This window comes from Adiantum capillus-veneris, chromosome 15, assembly GCF_014529385.1.
Source record: "Adiantum capillus-veneris isolate H3 chromosome 15, ASM1452938v2, whole genome shotgun sequence".
NCBI lineage: Eukaryota > Viridiplantae > Streptophyta > Polypodiopsida > Polypodiales > Pteridaceae > Adiantum > Adiantum capillus-veneris.
Genome location: NC_140945.1, coordinates 130,592,505 through 130,613,718, shown reverse-complemented (window position 1 = coordinate 130,613,718; position 21,214 = coordinate 130,592,505). Strand labels below are relative to the sequence as shown.

The following is a 21,214-nucleotide window of genomic DNA, read 5'->3' as shown; positions in this document are numbered from 1 at the left end:
TAATAGAGGAGGTAGGAGGAACCAATTGTCACCCCCTAGAGAAAGAACACCCCCACCCCGAGCACCACCCCCACCAACACAAATTCTACGTCCACCCCAGACACCACTACAAGCATCCATCCCACCTCTTCCACCAGCCCCACCACCTGATCGCCCTGTAAACATCATAAGGCTAGAAGAGAAAGGAAGAGCCGTAGTAGTGGATCCACCCAGAGCAAAGGAGAGGGACAAGGGTAAGGAGAAGGTAACCTTTTTAGAACCACTTGAAGCCATGACTGTGAAAAGAGCTAGGAGGGAGAAAGCTACACAATCAGATGATGAGAGAAGCATGAGAGGAGAAACTAGCAAGAGGCCATCAAGGCCACGACGGAAATTGGGCATCACCGACTTCCAGCTAGGGGAAAGTTCTAAGCCCTATGATCTAACATTGGATGTGGCAGAGCAAGGACCGAAGATTACATGGCCACAGCTGCTACATCTTGTACCTAAAGTAAGGCGACAATGGTCTAAAATGGTAAGTACAAGACGCTCCAAAACAAAGGTAGCCGGAGCAATTTCGGGATGCAACATGGATGACATCCTTCCAATTGTCGACGTAAACATAAAAGGAAAGAGGGTTGGAAACACCTACATTGATGGAGGTGCACAAATCTGTGTAATGAGCGAAGTTATGACGCTTCGATTAGGGCTCGAGGTTGACAGGCCTTCTCCATGCAAGGAAAAGATGACAAACAATGCAAAAGTAAAGTGTGTGGGTGTGGTAAGTGCCGTGAAAATCAAAGCTTTCAACACTGAGGTAGAGGTAGATGTTTTTGTAATGCCTACTAAGGGGGAGGGCTATCCACTAATTTTGGGAAGGCCATGGTTGATGGCCATGAAAGCAAAACAGGACTGGGGTACTGGACTTCTACGCATGACCGGTAAGAAAGGGGAGACAATCTACTACGACATGAGGATTGGCAAGTAGAAGCAAATGAATCTGGAAACATCGGCAGATGAAACCACTAGCGAATCTTCCAGTTCTGAGGAGGAGACCACATCCACCGACGAAAGTGACAGTTCCATTGATGTGATGGGTATCATTATTAAGGATCCACAAAGGGTAAGCACAACTGGTGATCCATCACCAAAAGGGAAACCCAATGAAGAAGAGAGCAAATCACCTGGCCTAGGAGGAAGTAGGTTGAAGGATATGTTGTCTACGGAATTAACACTTGAGGAGAAAGATAGTTTTTTGCAAATGTTGATGGGATTTCCTAACCTGTTCATTGACAACTATGAAAGAATCACAGGCATTACAGTGGTGGAACATCATATTAAGCTGAAGGAAGGGGTAAAACCAGTTGTGCAAAAGCTACAACGACTGGGGGTCATACAAGAAAAGGCACTCTTGGCCGAGGTAAGGAAATTGCTGGAGGCGGGATTCATCTATCCTGTAGAAAACTCAGAATGGGTGTCACCCGTAGTGGTGACGCCTAAAAAGAATGGTAAGTGGAGGGTCTGTGTTGACTACAAACCACTAAATGCAGCTACAAAGAGAGACCACTTTCCTCTCCCTTTCTTGGATGAAATTCTGAATGAAGTAGCGGGTTTTGAATGCTATACCGTCTATGATGGTTATTCTGGATACTTTCAAATACGCATAGCCTTGGAAGATCAGCTAAAAACCACTTTTATCACGCCATGGGGTTGTTTTTCATACAAGGTTATGCCATTTGGTCTCACAAATGCACCTGCCACATTCTAAAGATATGTCACATATGTTTTTCAACCGTTCTTTGGAACATACATAAGAGTGTTCATTGATGATTTTTGTATATATAGCTCCCGTATTTCACATTTAGAAAAGGTAACTGAAGGTTTGGCCAGGTTGCAGAGCCTAGGTGGGCAATTAAATGTGGATAAATGCCACATTGGGGAGAGTAAAGTCATTCTACTAGGCCATGAAATTTCAGCAAAAGGTATCAACGCCGACCCAAGTAAGGTGTCCGCACTCATAGCCCTACCTTCACCAACGACCGCACATCAACTGGTCTCTTTTCTACAGAAGGTGAGGTACTTAAGTAGATTCATACATCTACTATCACAACTTGTTCTACCACTGCAACAACTCACTCAAAGATCAACTTTCACTTGGGACGAGGAAAGCAAACATCACTACAACAAGGTAAAGGAGGTCTTAGCCACTCTGCCAACTATCTCACCACCTAAGTGGGATGAAAAATTATATGTCACCTTAAGTGTTGGTGATGACTCATTGGGGGCTGTGCTACTCCAAAAGGATACGACGACATCTTTCATGAGGCCAATCTACTTCTCTAGTCGAATGATGACAGCAGGAGAGAAAGGTTTCACCCATGTGGAACACTTAGTCCTAGCTCTTAGATTTGCAACTACAAAGTTTAGGTCATATTTGCTGCCTAAGCAATTTGTGATTCTAACCACGGATGAAATATTTCCCTATGTTGTACAACACATGGATGTGTCTGCTAGAATTACTAAATGGCTAGTTCGTCTGCAAGAGTTTGACTACACGGTACAGGTAGAAAGCACAACAAGGGCAAGTTTGGGGGGACTCATGACCTACCAAGTCTTTGAAAGGAAGAAGAAGCAATCTAAGGAAGGAGAAGTCCGATTACCTCCAGTACCACCGATGGTAGAAGGAGCATACTCTCTCTACTTTGATGGAGCCTACAAGCGAGCATCCGACAAAGCAGCTGCAGGCATAGTGGTCTTTGATGACAAAGGGACAAAGGTATTTTTGTTAGGCCAATTGTTAGATTCACATTCTAACAATGAAGCTGAGTATGCAGCACTAACCAAGGGTCTACAATGGTGCGTCTCGCAAGGTGTACAACGCCTTAATGTATTTGGGGATGCTCTACTTCTGGTAAGGCAAGTAAATGGAGCATGGACATGCAAGAATCCTAGTTTAAGGACTCACTTAAGTGGTGTAAAAATCTTGTTGGGTAAGTTTGAAGAAGTTCAAATACACCATATCCCAAGGGCTCAAAACCAAGAAGCAGATGCCCTAGCAAGTGAAAGACTACAGGAAGTGGTGGTTGGAGCAATAAAACTAAAGCTCCCTCTATTTCAAGGCAGTGATGCCTTGCCTGACATCATGCATTTTTTGGAAACAGGGGAATGCCCATCAGATTTAACAAAGGGACAGAAGCAATGGCTGACGTGGAAGGCCACAAGGTATCGACTCATCAATGATGGTTTGTACTGTAAGGGTAAGGACCAAATACTCAGGAAGGTCCCTCTCTCTTAGGAAATCACGGGAGTAATTGCTAGCTGTCACGACGGGGTTTGTGGTGGTCACTTTGCCCTAGACATAACAAGTAGGAAAATCTTGTAGGCAGGCTTCATATGGCCTAGCCTCAACCGTGATGTACACCATTGGTGCAAAACGTGTAAGTTGTGTCAAAAGGCCGGCACTAGGTCACTTATGCCTGAACCACAGACACCTATTCTCTCATATGGCCCATTTGAAAAATGGGGTATCGATGCCATTGGGCCATTACCTAGGGCCAACTCAAGAAAATTCTACATTATCATGGGGGTCGACTACATGACTAGATGGGCAGAGGCTATAGCCACCACTAGAATCACAGCGGTAGAGGTAGCTAAATTTATCTATGAGCACATATGCTGTAGGTTTGGCACACCTTTAGAGATCATCTCTGATAGAGGGCCAGGTTTCAGAGCAGACTTGGTAGGAGAATTAATGCAGAAACTGGGCATTACAAGGAGGCACTCTTCACCATATTACCCTCAATGTAATGGCCTAGTTGAAAAGGTAAATGGAATGGTTTCTAAAATTATTACCAAGCAGGTAAACAATCATCCTGGAGACTGGGATAAGTATCTACTACCAGCTTTATGGGCCTCCAGAACTTCATTTCGTACATCCTTGGGATTCACACCGTATCATCTAGTATTTGGTAAGGAAGCAATCTTGCCCATTGAAGTTCAACTACAAAGTCTCAGAGTAATGGCAAGCCAGCTTCAACAACCCAACATGCATTTGAGAGATCACATCATCAACTTGGAAAGACTGCAGCTAGACAGAGAAGAAGCAATAAATTATTATGCAGCACAAGCAGAGCATAGACGGCTTAGCTTTAACGAGCATCTCCGGAAAAAAGAATTGAAGAAAGGAATGTTGGTGCTCCGCTACGACAATCGCTTCGACACGCGCAAGGATAAGAAAATCCTACTCCGATGGGAAGGCCCTTTCATCATCAGGAAAAAGTATGCCAATGGAAGCTACCAACTTATGGAGGCTGATGGAAAACTTCATAAAACCAGGGTAAATGGTTGGCGACTTAAACCTTATTTTCTTCGATTTGACCAGGCTCAACCAATTGACATTCTAGATGAGAACACACCATCAGCCACCACCTCCGACGATAATGATTAAACAGATGAGCTAGAGACATGAATGCCTCTAGCCAAAAGGGGAGGGCTAATGATGGGGGCTTTTCACAAGCCAAGCTCCCATACCCCTCTTCTCTCGTCCCCACCCCATGAAAACCCCCTCTTAGGGAGGGAGTGATAAAAAGCATTGGAAAAAGTAAGAAAAAAATAAAGTATGATTATGTAAATATATAAGAAAGGTAAAATAGGCCACCTCATGCCTGCGGGGTAGCCCATCCCCACCTTGCCTCCTTTTTCTTCACTGTTGCCCCGTCGTGTGTCCCTTTTCCTCTCCTCCACTCAAAAGGTCAACCCCCTCTCTCTTCCCCTTGTCCTTTCTCCTTTCTCTCTCCCCTCCACCTACCCCACCTCTCACCAATAATGCATTATAACTCACCAATAATGCACCCTAACTCACATGCAACTTACCTTATCTTCCAAAATAGTATACCCCACCCCCTCTTTCTCTCTCCTATCATATCCCATGACCCAAATACCCCCCTCTCTCTCTAAAGGGCGCCATGTCTCTTGTCTTGTAGCTAAATAACCCCCCCCACACTCACACACACTCAGTTTCACTGAAAAAAGGTGCCCACAAACCCATCCCCACCCGGTGGTTACCTGATTTTTCTTGTGTTCACACACATCTGCACACAGATTCACCTCTGAACACACTCCCCTCTCTCCCCTCTTGTAATTACTTTATTCTCCATGTCACCTCTCACTTTTTTTCATCAACCCATCTCTCTCTCTTAGTCTCTCTCTCGTGAGACTGCTGTTCTGGCACATATACACACAGCAAGACAAGTGGGGCCCACAGTCACATGGCCTATGTAGATAATGATTTCTTCATTTCTAAATTCTAGAATTTCTTCCCCCTCCTCCCCTATATAAAGAGGGGTCACCATCACACTAAGGAGACAACATCACCAAAGAACACACTATGCGCTGTGTGTGCCTAGTGCACACACACACACCCACACCATCACCATCACCATCACCGCAATCACCATGCTTGTCTTGAGCATGACCTCTACACCCTTGGCTATGGAAGATGAAGGGTAGCTAAATGAAGGATGATGGCCATAATCCTCGTGCGAGTCTTCGCCATCAACTCCCACCTATCCGCCATGTGCTCTACCACTGTCTCCCTTCTCATTCCCCTACCCTATGCTCCCCATTTCATCGCCTAATTCTCTAAATAAAGCTTGAGGTTTTGTGAGTATGTTTTCTTGCAATGTTTTGCCCATGTCAGGTGTGCGGAATCGCCACCTAGTCTTGTGTTTGGAGTGAGCTTGTGTATGTGTGAAGGGTGTGCGGATTCGCCATCCTTTTGTGGTGCCTAAGTACTAAGCCGCTATACCCCCTCCCTCACTCTCTCTCTCTCTCTCTCTCTCTCTCTCTCTCTCTCTCTCTCACTTGATCTCATTCCCTTTCCTCTTCATCATTACTCCCAAGCATCCATCTCTCTTGGATGAAAATTTTTTTATGGTGGTGTGTTGTTTGCGTCCTAGCCGCTAAAGCTAGGTGGTGCCCCCTGTTTGCTTTACCATGACAGGCTCGAGGCGCGCCATTCGGTCCCCGGTGTTTTAGAGGCCGTCGGGGGTTCGAGATTCGCTTTGCTCCCGTCAGTGGTTTGAGGGCTTGTTGAATTGTTTGCCTAAAAGGTCAATTGTAAGAGGATACTCGGTGAGAGGGCTCCCGTGACCCTAAGACAATTTGTGTATTGGCAACAAGGTCAAGTTTTGTGTTGTCTCTCTATTTCTCATCAAGCTTTGTGTGCATCTAGTCTTTAAGGCTAAGACTGAGTTGCTCAAGTTGATTTGTGCTCTTTACCTCTCTCTGGCGTGGTGAATGTTTGTGTTTGGTGTGTGTGGCTATCTTGCATTCCCCTCTCTTTGTGCGTTTGAGTACAAGGAGATATCACGTGCGTCCTAGTTCGCATCTACAACTAGGTGGTGCCCCTTTTCTTGTTTGGTTTTTGGCTGTGGGTTGTTGTTGTCTCTGATTGTGCTTGCCCCAGCCCCAATTGAGCAGCATGGGAGCTTCGAAGGGTGTTTAGAGGCCGCTCTTCTTGTTGCCCGCCCCGGACCGCCTCAAATTGGTGCCCCCACGGAGGAATGACTTTGTGCTTATTGTTGTTGTATTGCATGAATGCTTGAATTTTAGCATAATCAAGTAGATTATATGAATCATGAAAACTTGTATGACCAAGTTTAATTTCAAGGCAATAAAAATTGATCTAGAATATGGTTTGGATTAGCATAACATAAGAAAGGAAAAAATATTTTCACATAAGAATCTAGAATACATGTTGAAAGACCTTTCAAAACTTTGTGTAGTTAGTTGATGTCATGAGAGAAAATGATTGTTTGGAACTAATCTTTGTGTGGTTCTAGCATTGAGAGACTATGATACGCTATACCTTTGATGATATCCCAATCTTCTTTGGAAATCTAGAAGAAGATGTTGATGATTTTCTTGTTGATTTTAGAATGGTTTGTCGTATCCTTGGTAAAAGGGATGACATTGAAAAAGGGGATTTTCTATTGCTATGCCTTAGAGGCAACGTTGAGCAATGGTTTTGGAGTATGTCTTCTCAGATTTAAGATGGGTATACTCAAATTTCCAAAGCTTTGAAGACCAGAGTCTCTAAATTTCCAACAATGGAGAAAGCATGGGCTTCATTAGGGAGACTTCAACAACATGGTGAAGACTACTATGCTTATGAGTATATTTTTTCTCGTCAATGGGGAGGATATGGGTTTAGTTCTACATTTCCAGATTATGTAAAAATGGAGCAATTTATTTTGGGTTTGTCTCCTTTCCTAAAGACTAAGGTTACTTGTAGTGGACCCTCTACCTTTGAAGAAGCGGTCACTATTTCCCGAAGGAAGTTTCACAAGTACTTCTACATCAAAAATGGTTTCCATCATGCTGGAAGAACCAACCATCATGAAAGTGTTTCTATCAAGGAGTCATCTCCTTTGCCATACTTGTCTCCTTCTACTCCGACAAATGTTGAAGAAGTTACTTACATGCCAACTGATTATTGAAGTGCTAAAGTGTGTGGCCAAGATTCAAATGTGGAATCTCTTTCTTCTACCTTTATCACAAGCATGCAAAAATTGACACAAGATATCTCAAATGGCATTGATGATTCAATAATGGATACATCCAACCTTTTGGCAGAGGATCAATTTCTAGTCCAAGCAGACGAAGCTTTTGTCTCTATGGAGAACGAAGACCTTGAAGGTAAACTTGATCTTATGGAATGTTCTGAGAGTGTATCTTGTCTAAAAGAACAGAGTGAAGAAGAAGATGAAATCATCGGTGGGGAGATCATGGACCACATTGATCATAAAGAGATGATTGTGTACATGGAATGCCAACTCCAAAACAAAGTAGAAGAGTGTGAGTTGAATCCATGTGAGGATAATCCTCAAGAAGTGTTTAAAGATGTTGAAAAGCATTGGTATGACCCATGTATATTAATCATGGAGGAATCTATCATGCAAGAAGCCAAAGTTTTCACAAAATCAAACAGTAATCCATCAACCTTTGAGGTGGTACAATGTGAGGAGTTACAACCTTGCCAAAGGGGGGGCTTAGAAGGGGATGAAGAACATGGGAGAGTAGTAAAAAATAAAATCATAAAAGGAAACTGTCAGAAGGGTATCATTCTCTCCAATGGTGTTTTAGTGGCTGGCTCTTCATTCATGGGACAATCTCTTAGCAAGAAAATCCAAGCTTTTGAAGCCCAAATCATCTTCACATTGGGTTTCACCTCTTCAAAGTCAACTTCTCCTCTCTTCACATATACCTTTCATCGGGGACACCATACCTTCTTAAGTAGAAGAGGACATGAATACTTGGTGATGAACGGATGTTTCCAAACCTTCTTCATTTGGTTCTTTGGTGTATGGAGGTCGCACATTGTGATGCTTCTGGTCTTCATCATAGATGAAAAACTTGTTGATTGCTACATGTGGATATTTCATCAATCAGTACCAAAATCTATTCTCTTCGAATGTGTTGGAAGCAATGGAAACCTTCGTCTATTATATACTTATGTGGTAAACTATTTGCAATATCTTCCAATAGCAGTTGGAAGCATGGATCAAGCTTTCCTAAATCATGAAGGTAATAGAATCTTTGACTTCATGAGCCTACCCAGGTTGAATGAATTTTATGAGCAACATTTCAGGAATTTGCTCACTCAAGCTCTTGAAGATCGTAGCAGATACATCAACTTTACACAGGAGGAAGAGCAACCAATCTTTTATATCACATTTATAGTGATAGATGCAATGATGGACAACAATAAAATCTACAAGTTTATTCAAACAAAATCAGTAAGTGATTCCATACCATACATCTCTCTTTGGGAAAGATATTTCAAGATCTTTGATCCTGGGGGGTGCTTATGGAACTTTCTCGATGGAGGAGGTTTACTCAGTCACTTCATTACATCCTCCTATTGGCTCTCAGAACCTTTCATATCACACAAGGTTTTTTAATCATACAACAAAGGTTCTTCAAAGATAAGAGCAGACAAAGACAGACGTTACACAATCTACATGTTGTATGGTCGGATAAATGATACATGAATGTACCATTATCTAAGGGGGGGGCTAATGATAGCCGTTTTTTCGGCTTTCCATAATTGCCATAGTAAGCTACCTCACCCTATCAAATCACTCAAACATTTTGGTTATCCCTACCATTTCACTGTACATAGGCGTGTGTGAGTTAGGGGACTTTCTCCATATTTTCTTAAAAACCCTCAATTAGCTAGTCACTGGGCTAGTTGAGCCAAAAAACTAAATAAAATATATTATGGTCCATTTGTGTGTAAATATTTCATTGAATATAGGGTCTAAATAAAAGGATTTTTCATAATTATTTTGGTATTTATTTAAATATTTATACTTAGGTGTGTGTTATTTATGCTATGTACATTGACTCACCATTACCATATTTTTTCTTACCATTTTGCATACTCTTTATTCCATATAAAAATAATTTCATCCAAGATTCTCTTATTTTTGGTGTAACTCCATCCCAACAAAAATCCAAAAAAACTAGTTTATTTATGTGTATATTTTTTCACTATTGTCATTTTTCCTTCCTACATCTATTCTCTATTGGTCTCATAAATTAGACCACCAAAAATATTCATCTTTTTATGGTAGACTTATAATGATAGATTTATTTTGACCCCTTTATATTTTTTCCACCTATATTATTTATATTTGACTTATAGATATCTTTTTAGACCCCTCAATATTTGATTTTCTTAGTTGTACTATTCACTTATATCATGATCTCAACAATATCTTCGATTATAGACCTAACAAATAAGGTCAAGGGTATGTGGCATGCATGCATGCACCATGGGGAGCTCACTCTTGGAGGTATTCAAAAGAATCATCCAAAGAAGGACCTCACAAGGACCTTGTGCAGTGGAAAAAACAGTCGGTTTTGCTGAATTTTTAAAGATCACATGCTCCCCGAATTTGAAAAGGTGATACAAACAAAAGTTGTAGCTCATGAGCTGAACTTTCACCTCAAATTTTTTTATAGTTTTTTGAGCTACGAGCTGTGAGCTATGATTTTATTGGTGGACCCCAATTTGCCCATGCTATGCAGCCACACTCCCTCTTCCACTTTATCATTTTCCTCTTTCACACACACTCCTCCCTCTCCTTCCCACTCCCAAACCTGCAACTCCCATGTTCTAATTCACCCTCTTCACCATTGCCACTTCTCTCACACCTCCATAGCCTTCATCCTCCATTTCTACACCCTAGGTGTCCCCCTTTCTCTCTACATATATGTCCATATTACCATACTCTCTTCAGCTTTGTAAAGAACTTCAAAAAATCAACAAAAATCCAAGGTTAACCTCTGTAAATGAAGGCTTTATCATGAATTTTCCAAGGTTTGAAGATAACGTAGCTTCATCGACATGCGTTACTTCGCCATGCTGACCACTTCTTCTACTGGTGCTGTAAAGAGGTGAATGTCAACTTCTCCAAGCTTCAATCTTGCTTTACAAGCTTATCCCTTCTCTAACTTTTCTCATCATATATCTCACCATTTGGTGAATGATTTTGTAAATATTTTTTAGTGATAATTACTAACTACTAACCACTAACCTTATTGTAAAATGCACCCTCTACTAGAGTAGGCACTCCCAAATTATTCACTCAATCCTCTCTCCTTTCATCCTCAATAATTCTCTTCCCTTGAGCCCACATCCATGTGACTCAAAGGACAAGAGAGACCCACCCTTATTAAAAATAAATAAAAATATGCATAATCTTTTATTCCTTCAAATAAACTTGATTAGGCCTAATCCAAATCGGGGCTTCTAAAACCTATAAATAGATCCCTTCTCTCCCTTGTAAATCATCACACGATCACACTACACCACACCATTCTCAACACATAACACACCACTCTTCAAGCCTAGTTGTGTAGAGTGTGTGCATTGTGAGTGCTCTATTCCATCACTACACATAGGTGCATGGAGAAGCTTGAAGTTAGTTATGCCATCTAGAGGAGTGGAGTGATACTATACTCTGCAATCACACTTGTAGCTTACTCTTGTCCATAAATAAGATTCATAGTTTTGGGTGAAATTGTATGCTGCAACTACAACTCTTCTCTCCAAATTGACTTGATAGGTTGGCTCATCATGTGGTTGAAGGTATATTGTCCTTGAAGTTTGTTGTGCCATTTCATGATTGGTGGTTTGAGGGCTTGTTGAATTGTTTGCCTAAAAGGTCAATTGTAAGAGGATACTCGGTGAGAGGGCTCCCGTGACCCTAAGACAATTTGTGTATTGGCAACAAGGTCAAGTTTTGTGTTGTCTCTCTATTTCTCATCAATCTTTGTGTGCATCTAGTCTTTAAGGCTAAGACTGAGTTGCTCAAGTTGATTTGTGCTCTTTACCTCTCTCTGGCGTGGTGAATGTTTGTGTTTGGTGTGTGTGGCTATCTTGCATTCCCCTCTCTTTGTGTGTTTGAGTACAAGGAGATATCACGTGCGTCCTAGTTCGCATCTACAACTAGGTGGTGCCCCTTTTCTTGTTTGGTTTCTGGCTGTGGGTTGTTGTCATCTCTGATTGTGCTTGCCCCAGCCCCAATTGAGCAGCACGGGAGCCTCAAAGGGTTTTAGAGGCCGCTCTTCTTGTTGCCCGCCCCGGACCGCCTCAATACTTAAGTGCCAATTTTCAAAGGCTAAGAGGAGTAGCAACTAAGGTTTTGAATTGCCAAAGGATACACTAAGTAAGTACACAAATTTTGTTAACATTAGGCATTTGGGAATGTGTCAAGGGTCAATGTAACAAACTTGGACACTCTAAGTCAAGATTCTACCGCAACACAACAGAGATTCACTTCATGACAGTTCACAATTCACACTTGAGTTGACACAACCCGGCGTAGTTCAGTGCCTAGAGATATTGGCCCCAAAGACTGGCTCCCCTTTCGGTATTTCTTTTGTATTAATCTGTGTTCAAAGTACAAGAGAGTGGGAGGGTACTCACTCTCAGACTCTTCATCCAGATAGTCTGAGAAGTGAGGGCCTAACCACTTATTTATTGGTTACAAGGGATGCCCAAAAGCAGAGCCCCAAAGGAATTAACTTTAAAAGCTTCTTAAAATAGAACTATTGAGCCAAACGTTGCCAATTCAGTCCACGTAATTTTCAGCTAACATAAAAGCAACAAGTCCGTATGCTTTTGCCACATCTGCAAATCAGCACAAAAACAGGAATCTTTCATACGGCCTATCTATGGGTATGTCGTCAAAATTTCCAGGACTGCCACGTCAGCCTGTCTCCGCGTTTTACGATGCTGCCATCCTGTGTGGTGTGTCCAGCAATATGCCATGTCACCCATGTCCCCCCTCTTGAAAGCATTGTAATCGCCCTCAATTACGCCTACAAAACAGACATAGGCCATAAACTGTCTTAGTAGACACTGGCTGTTAGTACCGACGCACTAAGAACAACACATCTAGCACATGTATCAATCGATTGTCACATCACAGAACATCACTTGACATCACATGACAAATCACATTCAAAAATCATTCCAAATCGCAGACCATGATTAATCAGCAATGTATTTAGCAATCGCATCTAGATCTAGTCGGGACCTCACATATGCCCGATTAACTAATCCATATTGCAATCATGTCTATAGAGATTTATGAGACCGAAATGCTGCAATCATTTCGTCTATCAGTTCCTGCACTCAAACAAGTCAAGTACAAATCGATCAGTATCATTTTCATTATCGGGAATTCCAGTTCATAAAGTCATACAGCAGAATACTGTTAGCTCAGCATTATCCCTGAAATCCAAAGGGGCATCGGTGACTTTATATCAAATCAAAATATCGGGGCAATCTGTCGACAAAAGGAGCGGAGTGACTCCCCTCTTGTGCATACCTGTTGCACTAGATTCTCACATGCTGAAATCGGGGTTCTATCGGAGTAGACTATGGTAAGCAGAATGCTTCAAGGTAAAGTTTCACAATCTAAGGAGTATTTGCTAGGTCCTCCTTCTCCATCCACTTCGCATCCAATGCAAGATAGTTCTTGAATTTAAGTAAGAACCACCTCATCACTTTACCTTTAATTTCTATCTTTATGTGCCAGTATTTGTTCTAGAACGAGTATCTCCTCGCTTTTCTCCACTTTGGGTTGCTCATCTAGCTCCCAATAATCGAGCACATCGCCTTTAAAAAGCTTCAAGAGACTCACATGAAAAGCATTGTGAATTCTACAAGTATCGGGCAGCTTCTAGTATCTCATGCTAAGCTTTGGAGAAAGCCGCTCCTTTCTCTTTTTCTTTCTTAGGCGTGCCTTCTCAAAACGTAAGAGCAGCCAATCATCCTCCTTTAATTCAAATCGCGACCATGTCGATTTGCTACCATCTTATGTCTATCTTGAGATTTCTCTAAAGCCTCCGAAACCAAGTCCAAGCCCCTTGTGAACTGGTCGGCTTCAAAAATCTTATCTTTCGTGCTTAGGAAGGGGTGGAACCTTCGTAGCACCTTCAATAATCTCAAATGGCACCTTCCCCGTCGAAGAGTGAATCGTGTTATTGTAGGCAATTCCACCAAAGGCAAAAACCTTTCACATAGAGTCTTTTAATCCGAAATGTAAGACTTCAATAAATCTAGTACGACTGAATTTTCAATCTCAGATTGCCCATCTGTCTGCGGGTGGAAAGATGACAAGAATTGCAACCGTGTGCCTTTTTGCTCATCTTCGAGCAAGTCATGTTTGTTGGCTCTGTAGAAGTGCTTCTTTTCGAAAGTTCCATGTCTTTCTACGAGTACAGGTTTCGCTTTTCTGCACTCGTGTGTCTTTTCGGCTTTCCTCCATATCTGAGAGGAGAAGCAATGGCCACACGCTATCTCGGGTAAATCTTATCAATCGAGTAATACTTCAGGTGTTTCGCCAATCTCGGGTCCCTGGAGTACTTAATCAATTTGTTCACACGTATGTTTATCTACAGTTGACGTTCGTGTTTCTTTCTGGCAAACTTGTCTGGGAAAAAAAATTTATCCAAATCTTCATTCTTTTCTTCAGTTCCCGCGTCGGATTTTTAACTTTTCTTTGCCTTCCCACTGAGAGGTGTCATCTCTTTCAGATTCTTCACGAAAACCAATATGCAATCTGGGATTCTTTATGGCTTTATGCCCGGTAATACAGAGCCATGAAGATGGGAGCACACCCGATGCGCAATGTATGAAGGGTGAGAGTGGCTAATACGTTCAAGGTCGGGACACAAAGATTCTTTCCAAAAAGCTATGTGCACTGCAAAAAAGGGTCAGATCCTCTGTAGAAGAAGAATCTTTTTGCGCTCTGATACCACTGTAACAAACTTGGACACTCCAAGTCAAGATTCTACCGCGACACAACAAAGACTCACTTCAAAACAGTTCACAATTCACACTTGAGTCGACACGGCCCGGCGTAGTTCCATACCTAGAGATATTGGCCCCAAAGACTGGCGCCCCTTTCGGTATTTCTTTTGTATTAATTTGTGTTCAAAGTCCAAGAGAGTGGGAGGGTACTCACTCTAAGACTTTGCCTCCAGATCCTCTGAGAAGTGAGGGCCTAACCACTTATTTATTGGTTACAAGGAATGCCCAAAAGCATTCACTTTAAAAGCTTCTTAAAATAAAGCTATTGGGCCAAAAGCTGCCAATTCAGCCCACATAAATTCCAGCCAGCGTAAAAGCAACAAGTCCATACGCTTTTGCCACGTCAGTGAATCAGCGCAAAAAGCGGGACCTTCCGTACGGCCTGCCAATGGAAATGGCGCCAGAATTTCCAGGACTGCCACATCAGCCTGACTCCGCGTTTTACGGTGCTGCCATCCTGTGTGGTGTGTCCAGCAGTATGCCACGTCACCCATTTGTGACAGTCAACCAGCAGGAGAGCCACTTGTGACTGTGTTTATGTCACGGAAGCCACCTTTGGACCAACATGTTTGCATGAAGATGGGACTGAGATGGTTGTTTGATTCAACTTTGTTGCAAAGAACCCTTGACAATGCACATTTTTTAGCTGATAGACCATTGAGGATTGCTGCTAACTTCAATTGAGGAGCATGACAAGAGCATGTATATTGTTATTCGAGGCAGATATATGGCTTAAAATGTTCTTTTTTTTTGCCCTTGATTGTTGACAGGCCAGTCTCCTGAATTTTATGCCCATATCAGCATCTTGCATAAAACCACGTTCCTTCAAGATGTAAGCATAGCCTTCAAGACCAAAGCATAGGTGATTTCATCTGGAGAGACACCCTCACTTCGCATTCGCTGAAAACAGCCCAAAGCTTCCTGGCCCTGCCCCTGTTCAGCATATCCTGCAATAAGTGCGTTCCAAGAGTCCACATTCTGGACAGGAAGCTCCTCGAGCACTTTTCGTGCTTTCGGAAGTACACCACATTTGGCATACATGTTGACCAAGGCAATGCCAAGCACTTCTTCTTTTTTCAACAGCCCCTGGCTAACAATATCATCGTGAATTTGTTTTCCCATATCAACATCTTGCATAGTGCCACATGCCTTCAAGATGCAAGCGTAGGTGATCGCATTTGGAGAGATGCCCTCCCCCTGCATCTGCTGAAAACAGGCCAGAGCTTCCTGCCCCTGCCCCTGCTGGGCATATCCCCCAATCAATGCACTCCAAGAGACCACATCCCGGACAGGGAGCTCCTCAAGCACTTTTTGTGCTTTCAGAAATACACCACATTTGGCATACATGTCGACCAAGGCAGTGCCAAGCACAACGTTTTTTTCCAACAACCCGTGACTAACAATATCGTCGTGAATTTTTTGCCCCATATCAGCATCTTGTGTAATGCCACATACCTTCAAGATGCAAGTGTAGGTGATAGCATTTGGAGAGATGCCCTCTCTTTGCATCTGCTGAAAACAGCCCAGAGCTTCATGGGCCTGCCCTCGTTCAGTATATCCTGCGATCAAGGCACTCCAAGTAACAACATCCCGGACAGGAAGCTCCTCGAGCACTTTTTGAGCTTTCTGAAGTACACCACATTTGGCATACATGTCGACCAAGGCAGTGCCAAGCACGACGTCTTTTTTCAACAGCTGCTGACTAACAATATCATCGTGAATTTTCTTGCCCATATCAGTGTCTTGGGTAGTGCCACATGCCTTCAAAATGCAAGCGTAGGTGATTGAATCTGGAGAGACACCCTCAGTTTGCATCCGCCGAAAATAGCCCAGAGCTTCATGGCCCTGCCCCTGTTGGGCACAACTCGCAATTAGTGCATTCCAACAGACAATGTTCCGGACAGGAAGCTCCTCAAGCACTCTTTGCGCTTTCTGAAGTACACCACGGTTGGCATACATGTCGACCAAGGCATTGCCAAGCACATCATCTTCATTCAATAGCCCCTGACTAAAAATATCATCGTGAAATCTTTTGTGGTTACCAGTGTCTTGCGTAACGCCACATGCCTTAAAGATGCAAGTGCAGGTGATTGCATTTGGAGAGATGCCCTCTCTTTGCATCTGCTGAAAACAGCCCAGAGCTTCCTGGCCCTGCCCTTGTTGGGCATATCCCGCAATTAGTGCACTCCAGGAGACAACATTCCGGACAGGAAGCTCGTCAAGCACTTTTTGTGCTTTCTGAAGTGCACCACATTTAGCATACATGTCGACCAAGGCAGTGCCAAGCACAACGTTGTTTTTCAACAGCCCCTGCCTAACAATATCATTGTGAATTTTTCCCCCCATATCAGCGTCTTGCATAGTGCCACATGCCTTCAAGATACAAGCATAGGTGATTGCGTTTGGTGAGATGCCATCCCTCTGCATCCGCTGAAAACAGCCCAGCGCTTCCTGGCCCTGTTCTTGTTGAGCATATCCCGCAATCAGTGCATTCCAAGAGACAACATTACGGACAGGAAGCTCCTCAAGCACTTTCTGCGCTTTCTGAAGCAAACCACATTTGGCATACATGTCAACCAAAGCATTGCCAACCTCAATGTTATCTCTCAACAGTCCCAGCCTAAAAATATCTTTGTGAAATCCTTTGCCCATATTAATGTCTTGCATAATGCCACATGCCTTCAAGATGCAAGTGTAGGTGATTGCATTTGGAGAGATGCCCTCTCTTTGCATCTGCTGAAAACAGCCTAGAGCTTCTTTCCCCTGCCCCTGTTGGGCATATCCCGCAATTAATGCACTCCAAGAGACCACATCCCGGACAGGAAGCTCGTCAAGCACTTTTTGTGCTTTTTGAAGGACACCACATTTGGCATACATGTCGACCAAGGCACTGCCAAGCACAACGTTTTTTTTCAACAACCCCTGACTAACAATATCATTGTGAACTTTTTGGCCCATATCAGCGTCTTGCGTAGTGCCGCATGCCTTTAAAATGCAAGTGAATGTGATTGCATCTGGACAGACACCCTCGCTTCGCATCCGCTGAAAACAGCCTACAGCTTTCTGGCCCTGCCCCTGTTGGGCATATCCTGCAATCAGCGAGTTCCAAGAGACGACGTTCCGGACAAGAAGCTCGTCAATGACTTGTTGCGCTCTGACAAGCGCACCACACTTGACATACATTGTGACTAACGTGTTGCCTAAGTATGTGTTCGTTTCCAGTAACCCACTGTCCCGAATATCAGCATGTATCCTACTGCCTTGGAATAAATCCTTCTTCTTAGCACAGTCTTTAAGTGAGCTCGCAAAAGACACACTCATTCTCTTCTTCTCCATGTTTGTTTGTGTAGCAGATATTGCTGCATTCATGGCGTTGCTATGTCAACAAGAAACCAGAAGTGCCTACCGCGCGCCGCGCAAAAAACCAGAGGTTCTTCCTTCACCAAAATAGTGGCTCATCGTCTAGCAGTTCTGCTATTGCCACTGGGTCATCCTGTCCGGAATCCAACCTTTTGCACTCATACCCCTTGAACAGAGAGGAAATTCGAATGCGCGCGCGAGCTAGAATTTGACACTCTTCAAATTGTAAACCACAAGCATTATCAGCTCTTACGTGTCAAGAAGCCTGCATATCACATTTAAACGATAACCGCCACCCCCAAGGAGTTCTGCACATGCACCAGCGAAAGTTTTCAACCATCCAAGTGGAGTTCTAGAGATGAGAGTCTTTTTATTTTTAGCAGACTGCATGAGGAGAAATTGTGTAGATTCTCCCCTTCATGCATGAGGAGAAACTATGTTGATTCTCCCCTTCTTATTATTTTCAAAAAGCGTAGCATCTACTGGCCTTTTGAACTCCAACACAAGGGTCCAAATTAATTAAACAGAGCACTTCTTGCTCCTCTCTGTCACTCACAAGCCTCTTTTGGATGAAGTTGGTGGCGGAACCAATCTCCATGTGATTAGAAGACGAGAGTCCGTGCCAATGTAGACTCCACTATATCAGCAGCCTCTTTGGTGTCCTTCCTTGAGTCACTATCACTTCTTTCCTCATGATGCTTGCTTTTACCTTTGTCCTTTGTACAAACTTTGTCTTTGCCTTTGGATCTGCAATCCTTAGCCAAATGATCACGCTTTCCACAATTGTAACAACGGTTCTTGGTCTCCTTTCTAGAACCCAATGCAACAAGTACTTCCCCACCTGTCTCAAAAATTTGATACCACAATTGAAGACACTTAATCTGTGTGTTCATTTCATAAATGAATTCGGCTTCTTTTAGTTTCTTAATCTCTTTTTTTATCTTTCTGGCAAATGTTCCATTGTATGTGTATGGCCTTTGTTTACTTGGTTTCACATCATCTCTCATGGGTATGGTATGTTGACAGATTTCTGGATCAACACCCTTGAGATCCTTGTAAGACCAAGCCAAGATATCTCGGTATTCTTTTAGTAAGCTTATCAAAAGCTATTCTCTTCTTCTGTTAGGTCATTTGCAATGTAGGCAGACCTACGCTCTTCTCTTGGTTTAGCCAAATCTATCTTTTTCGTGTTTTCAGGCCCTTCATAGGATTCGCATTGTTTTCGTAGTTCTCTAACAGGTTGTTTTACTATGACTTTTTGATCTTGGAGAGTATATTTTTTGTAATGGGATGGAAGACTCATTACATCTTTACCATCCTCTTCTATGGTTTCCATTTCGGTTGTATATATCTCCTTTAGAGCTTTTTTCAAATCTTGATAATTTTTTTCCGCTCAACTCGTGTAATGGTTGGCTCCTTGTTTTGGTTCTTTGGCTTTGCTGGAGTATCCTTCCTCGTTTTTCTCGATGTTTTTAACACTTCTGGATTTTCATTTGAAGGATATCTGCTAGTGATTCTGTCCTTGACACAATTATGTGCATCTATCTGCATCAAGAACCGTGTTCTGCTGGAGACTAATGGCATAGGTCTAGCTTTCACGTTTTAAGTGTCTCTTTTTTGTCTATACTATTTCTGTCTTCTCGATTTTTGGTTAGGAAAGTCAAAAAAACTTTTCCTCCCCTCCTTTCAAGAGTAGCTTAGCTCTCACATGTTCTTTTTCTGACCCCAAATCTTTTGAAGTAGCTGAGTGTTGTTCTAACTCATCTATAGCATCGTAGTAGAGGTCTAAAAAGACTTGTTGAGTTTTCATCAAGTCCTTGGGTTCCTCACAATGTAGAGGGTTGAAATCATTTGGATGGGAATTATGTCATAGTCGTCCTCATTGCAGAATTGAGTAGGCATAGACGTATTCACACATACATCCATTGTTGCTAAGATGTGAATCCACTCAAATGGCTCAAACAAATGTTCTAGAAAGGGTTCAGGTATATAGGCTTCGTCTGTGCAATCCCTTTCTAAGATACATTCTTCTCTTTTAAACTTTCGTTTTGTGAAGCTCCACACATCCAAATAGGAGTGTCTCTGTTCAAACACGAGGGAAGCTTCAGTCAAAGAGACTAAATCGAACTCTTGTATGGGTGTTTTCATGAAATCTCTATAAGTGTGATCTTTTAGATTAACCCTTGTGATAGATCCCACTTGTTTCAAGTACAAATAATTGTTTCTCCAATCTTGGATGAGTTGTACCTGTCGCATGAAAGGTCTTCCCAATATGATTTTGTAATTGAGTTTCTTCCAAACAAGCACTCATGAGCGGCCTTTTATCTTGCCACAGGCATAATCAGCAAAAAATCCACCTCCTTTTCCATTAGCAAAAAAAGGAAGCATCAATAAGACCTCCCCCCTTTGGGGCAGGCCAAAAATGGGCTGACTTTCACTTCATCGCTTCACGTTTTTTGGAAAGAAACCCCACTTGAATGCATTGCTGCCTCCAGCATCTACTATGGTAAAAATGTGTTGATATTCAATTCCACGGGAATTAACTATCACTTTTTCAAGCAGTCCTAAGGGTCTTTCAATGTGTCCATCAGCCAATTGCAATTTCATTCGAGTTTGTCTAATGGCTAGTTATCCCCAGGATTCCCATATTGCTTTCGTGGCTATGGCTATGCCTACCCCACTATCCAGTATTGCCATGGTTTCTATGTCATTACATTTCACTGGAAGGGTGGTGTTTCCTTCTTCCCCTTCGTAATATTCTCCAACTTTGTTCATTGGAACAGATCGAATCTCTTTGCTATCCATTTCGTGTTTCAATCTTCCCAATGCCCTGTTATCCCCACCTTCTCTAGGGTTTTCTGTAGATCATTCCATAAATATGGTCTGATTTTTAACAGTTCTTCCAAAGTAAGATTACATTGGATGGGTGTGGACATGATTGAATGAATATTGTTTACTTCTAGGGTCTGTTCCGCTCTTTTTACTTGAGTGGTCTTACACACTATGAATTCATCTTCGTTATCTCCCAAGTAAGAGGGTAATTTTTTCAAGGTCAATGGCTTAGACAATCTTGAAGCTTCAGATCCGCAATCCCCATATGAGGATTGTATATCCATGTCCATATCAGGAGGTAGGTTGTCTAGCCAAACTTCCTCTATAGGAGCTGACTTTAGAGTTAAGCTCTCATCATTGATCTCTCGAAATTTTTTCCATAAGTGTCATGGCCAGTCTTCCTCCACGAATGGAATTCCGTCCAAGGCATCTTCGTTGTCCGGCACTATAAGTTTTGGCTCTTTTAGTTCAAAGTGGGGTTCTACCACCACTTTGAAATTTTCTTGATTGTCTCTTACCACAAGCTCCTCATGTTTTGTCATACTTTCGAGCTTGGGTTTTTGTTTTTCCAGCATCTCTTGCGTGATTCTTACCAAGTTTTGATAAGCTTCAAGCTTAGCTGCTTTCATGTCTGGAGAAGGATAATTTTTC

At 42.5% G+C, this 21,214-nt stretch overlaps 1 protein-coding gene across 1 annotated transcript; it reads right to left on the bottom strand.

Moving 5' to 3' along the window:
• Window positions 1-14,420: 14,420 nt before the first annotated feature.
• LOC147441497 (pentatricopeptide repeat-containing protein At3g09040, mitochondrial-like) lies at window positions 14,421-18,086 on the bottom strand. The gene has a single exon (XM_086483129.1). The coding sequence runs from the start codon at window positions 17,738-17,740 to the stop codon at window positions 15,197-15,199; it is 2,544 nt and encodes an 847-aa protein (XP_086339255.1). The 5' UTR covers window positions 17,741-18,086; the 3' UTR covers window positions 14,421-15,196.
• Window positions 18,087-21,214: the final 3,128 nt, after the last annotated feature.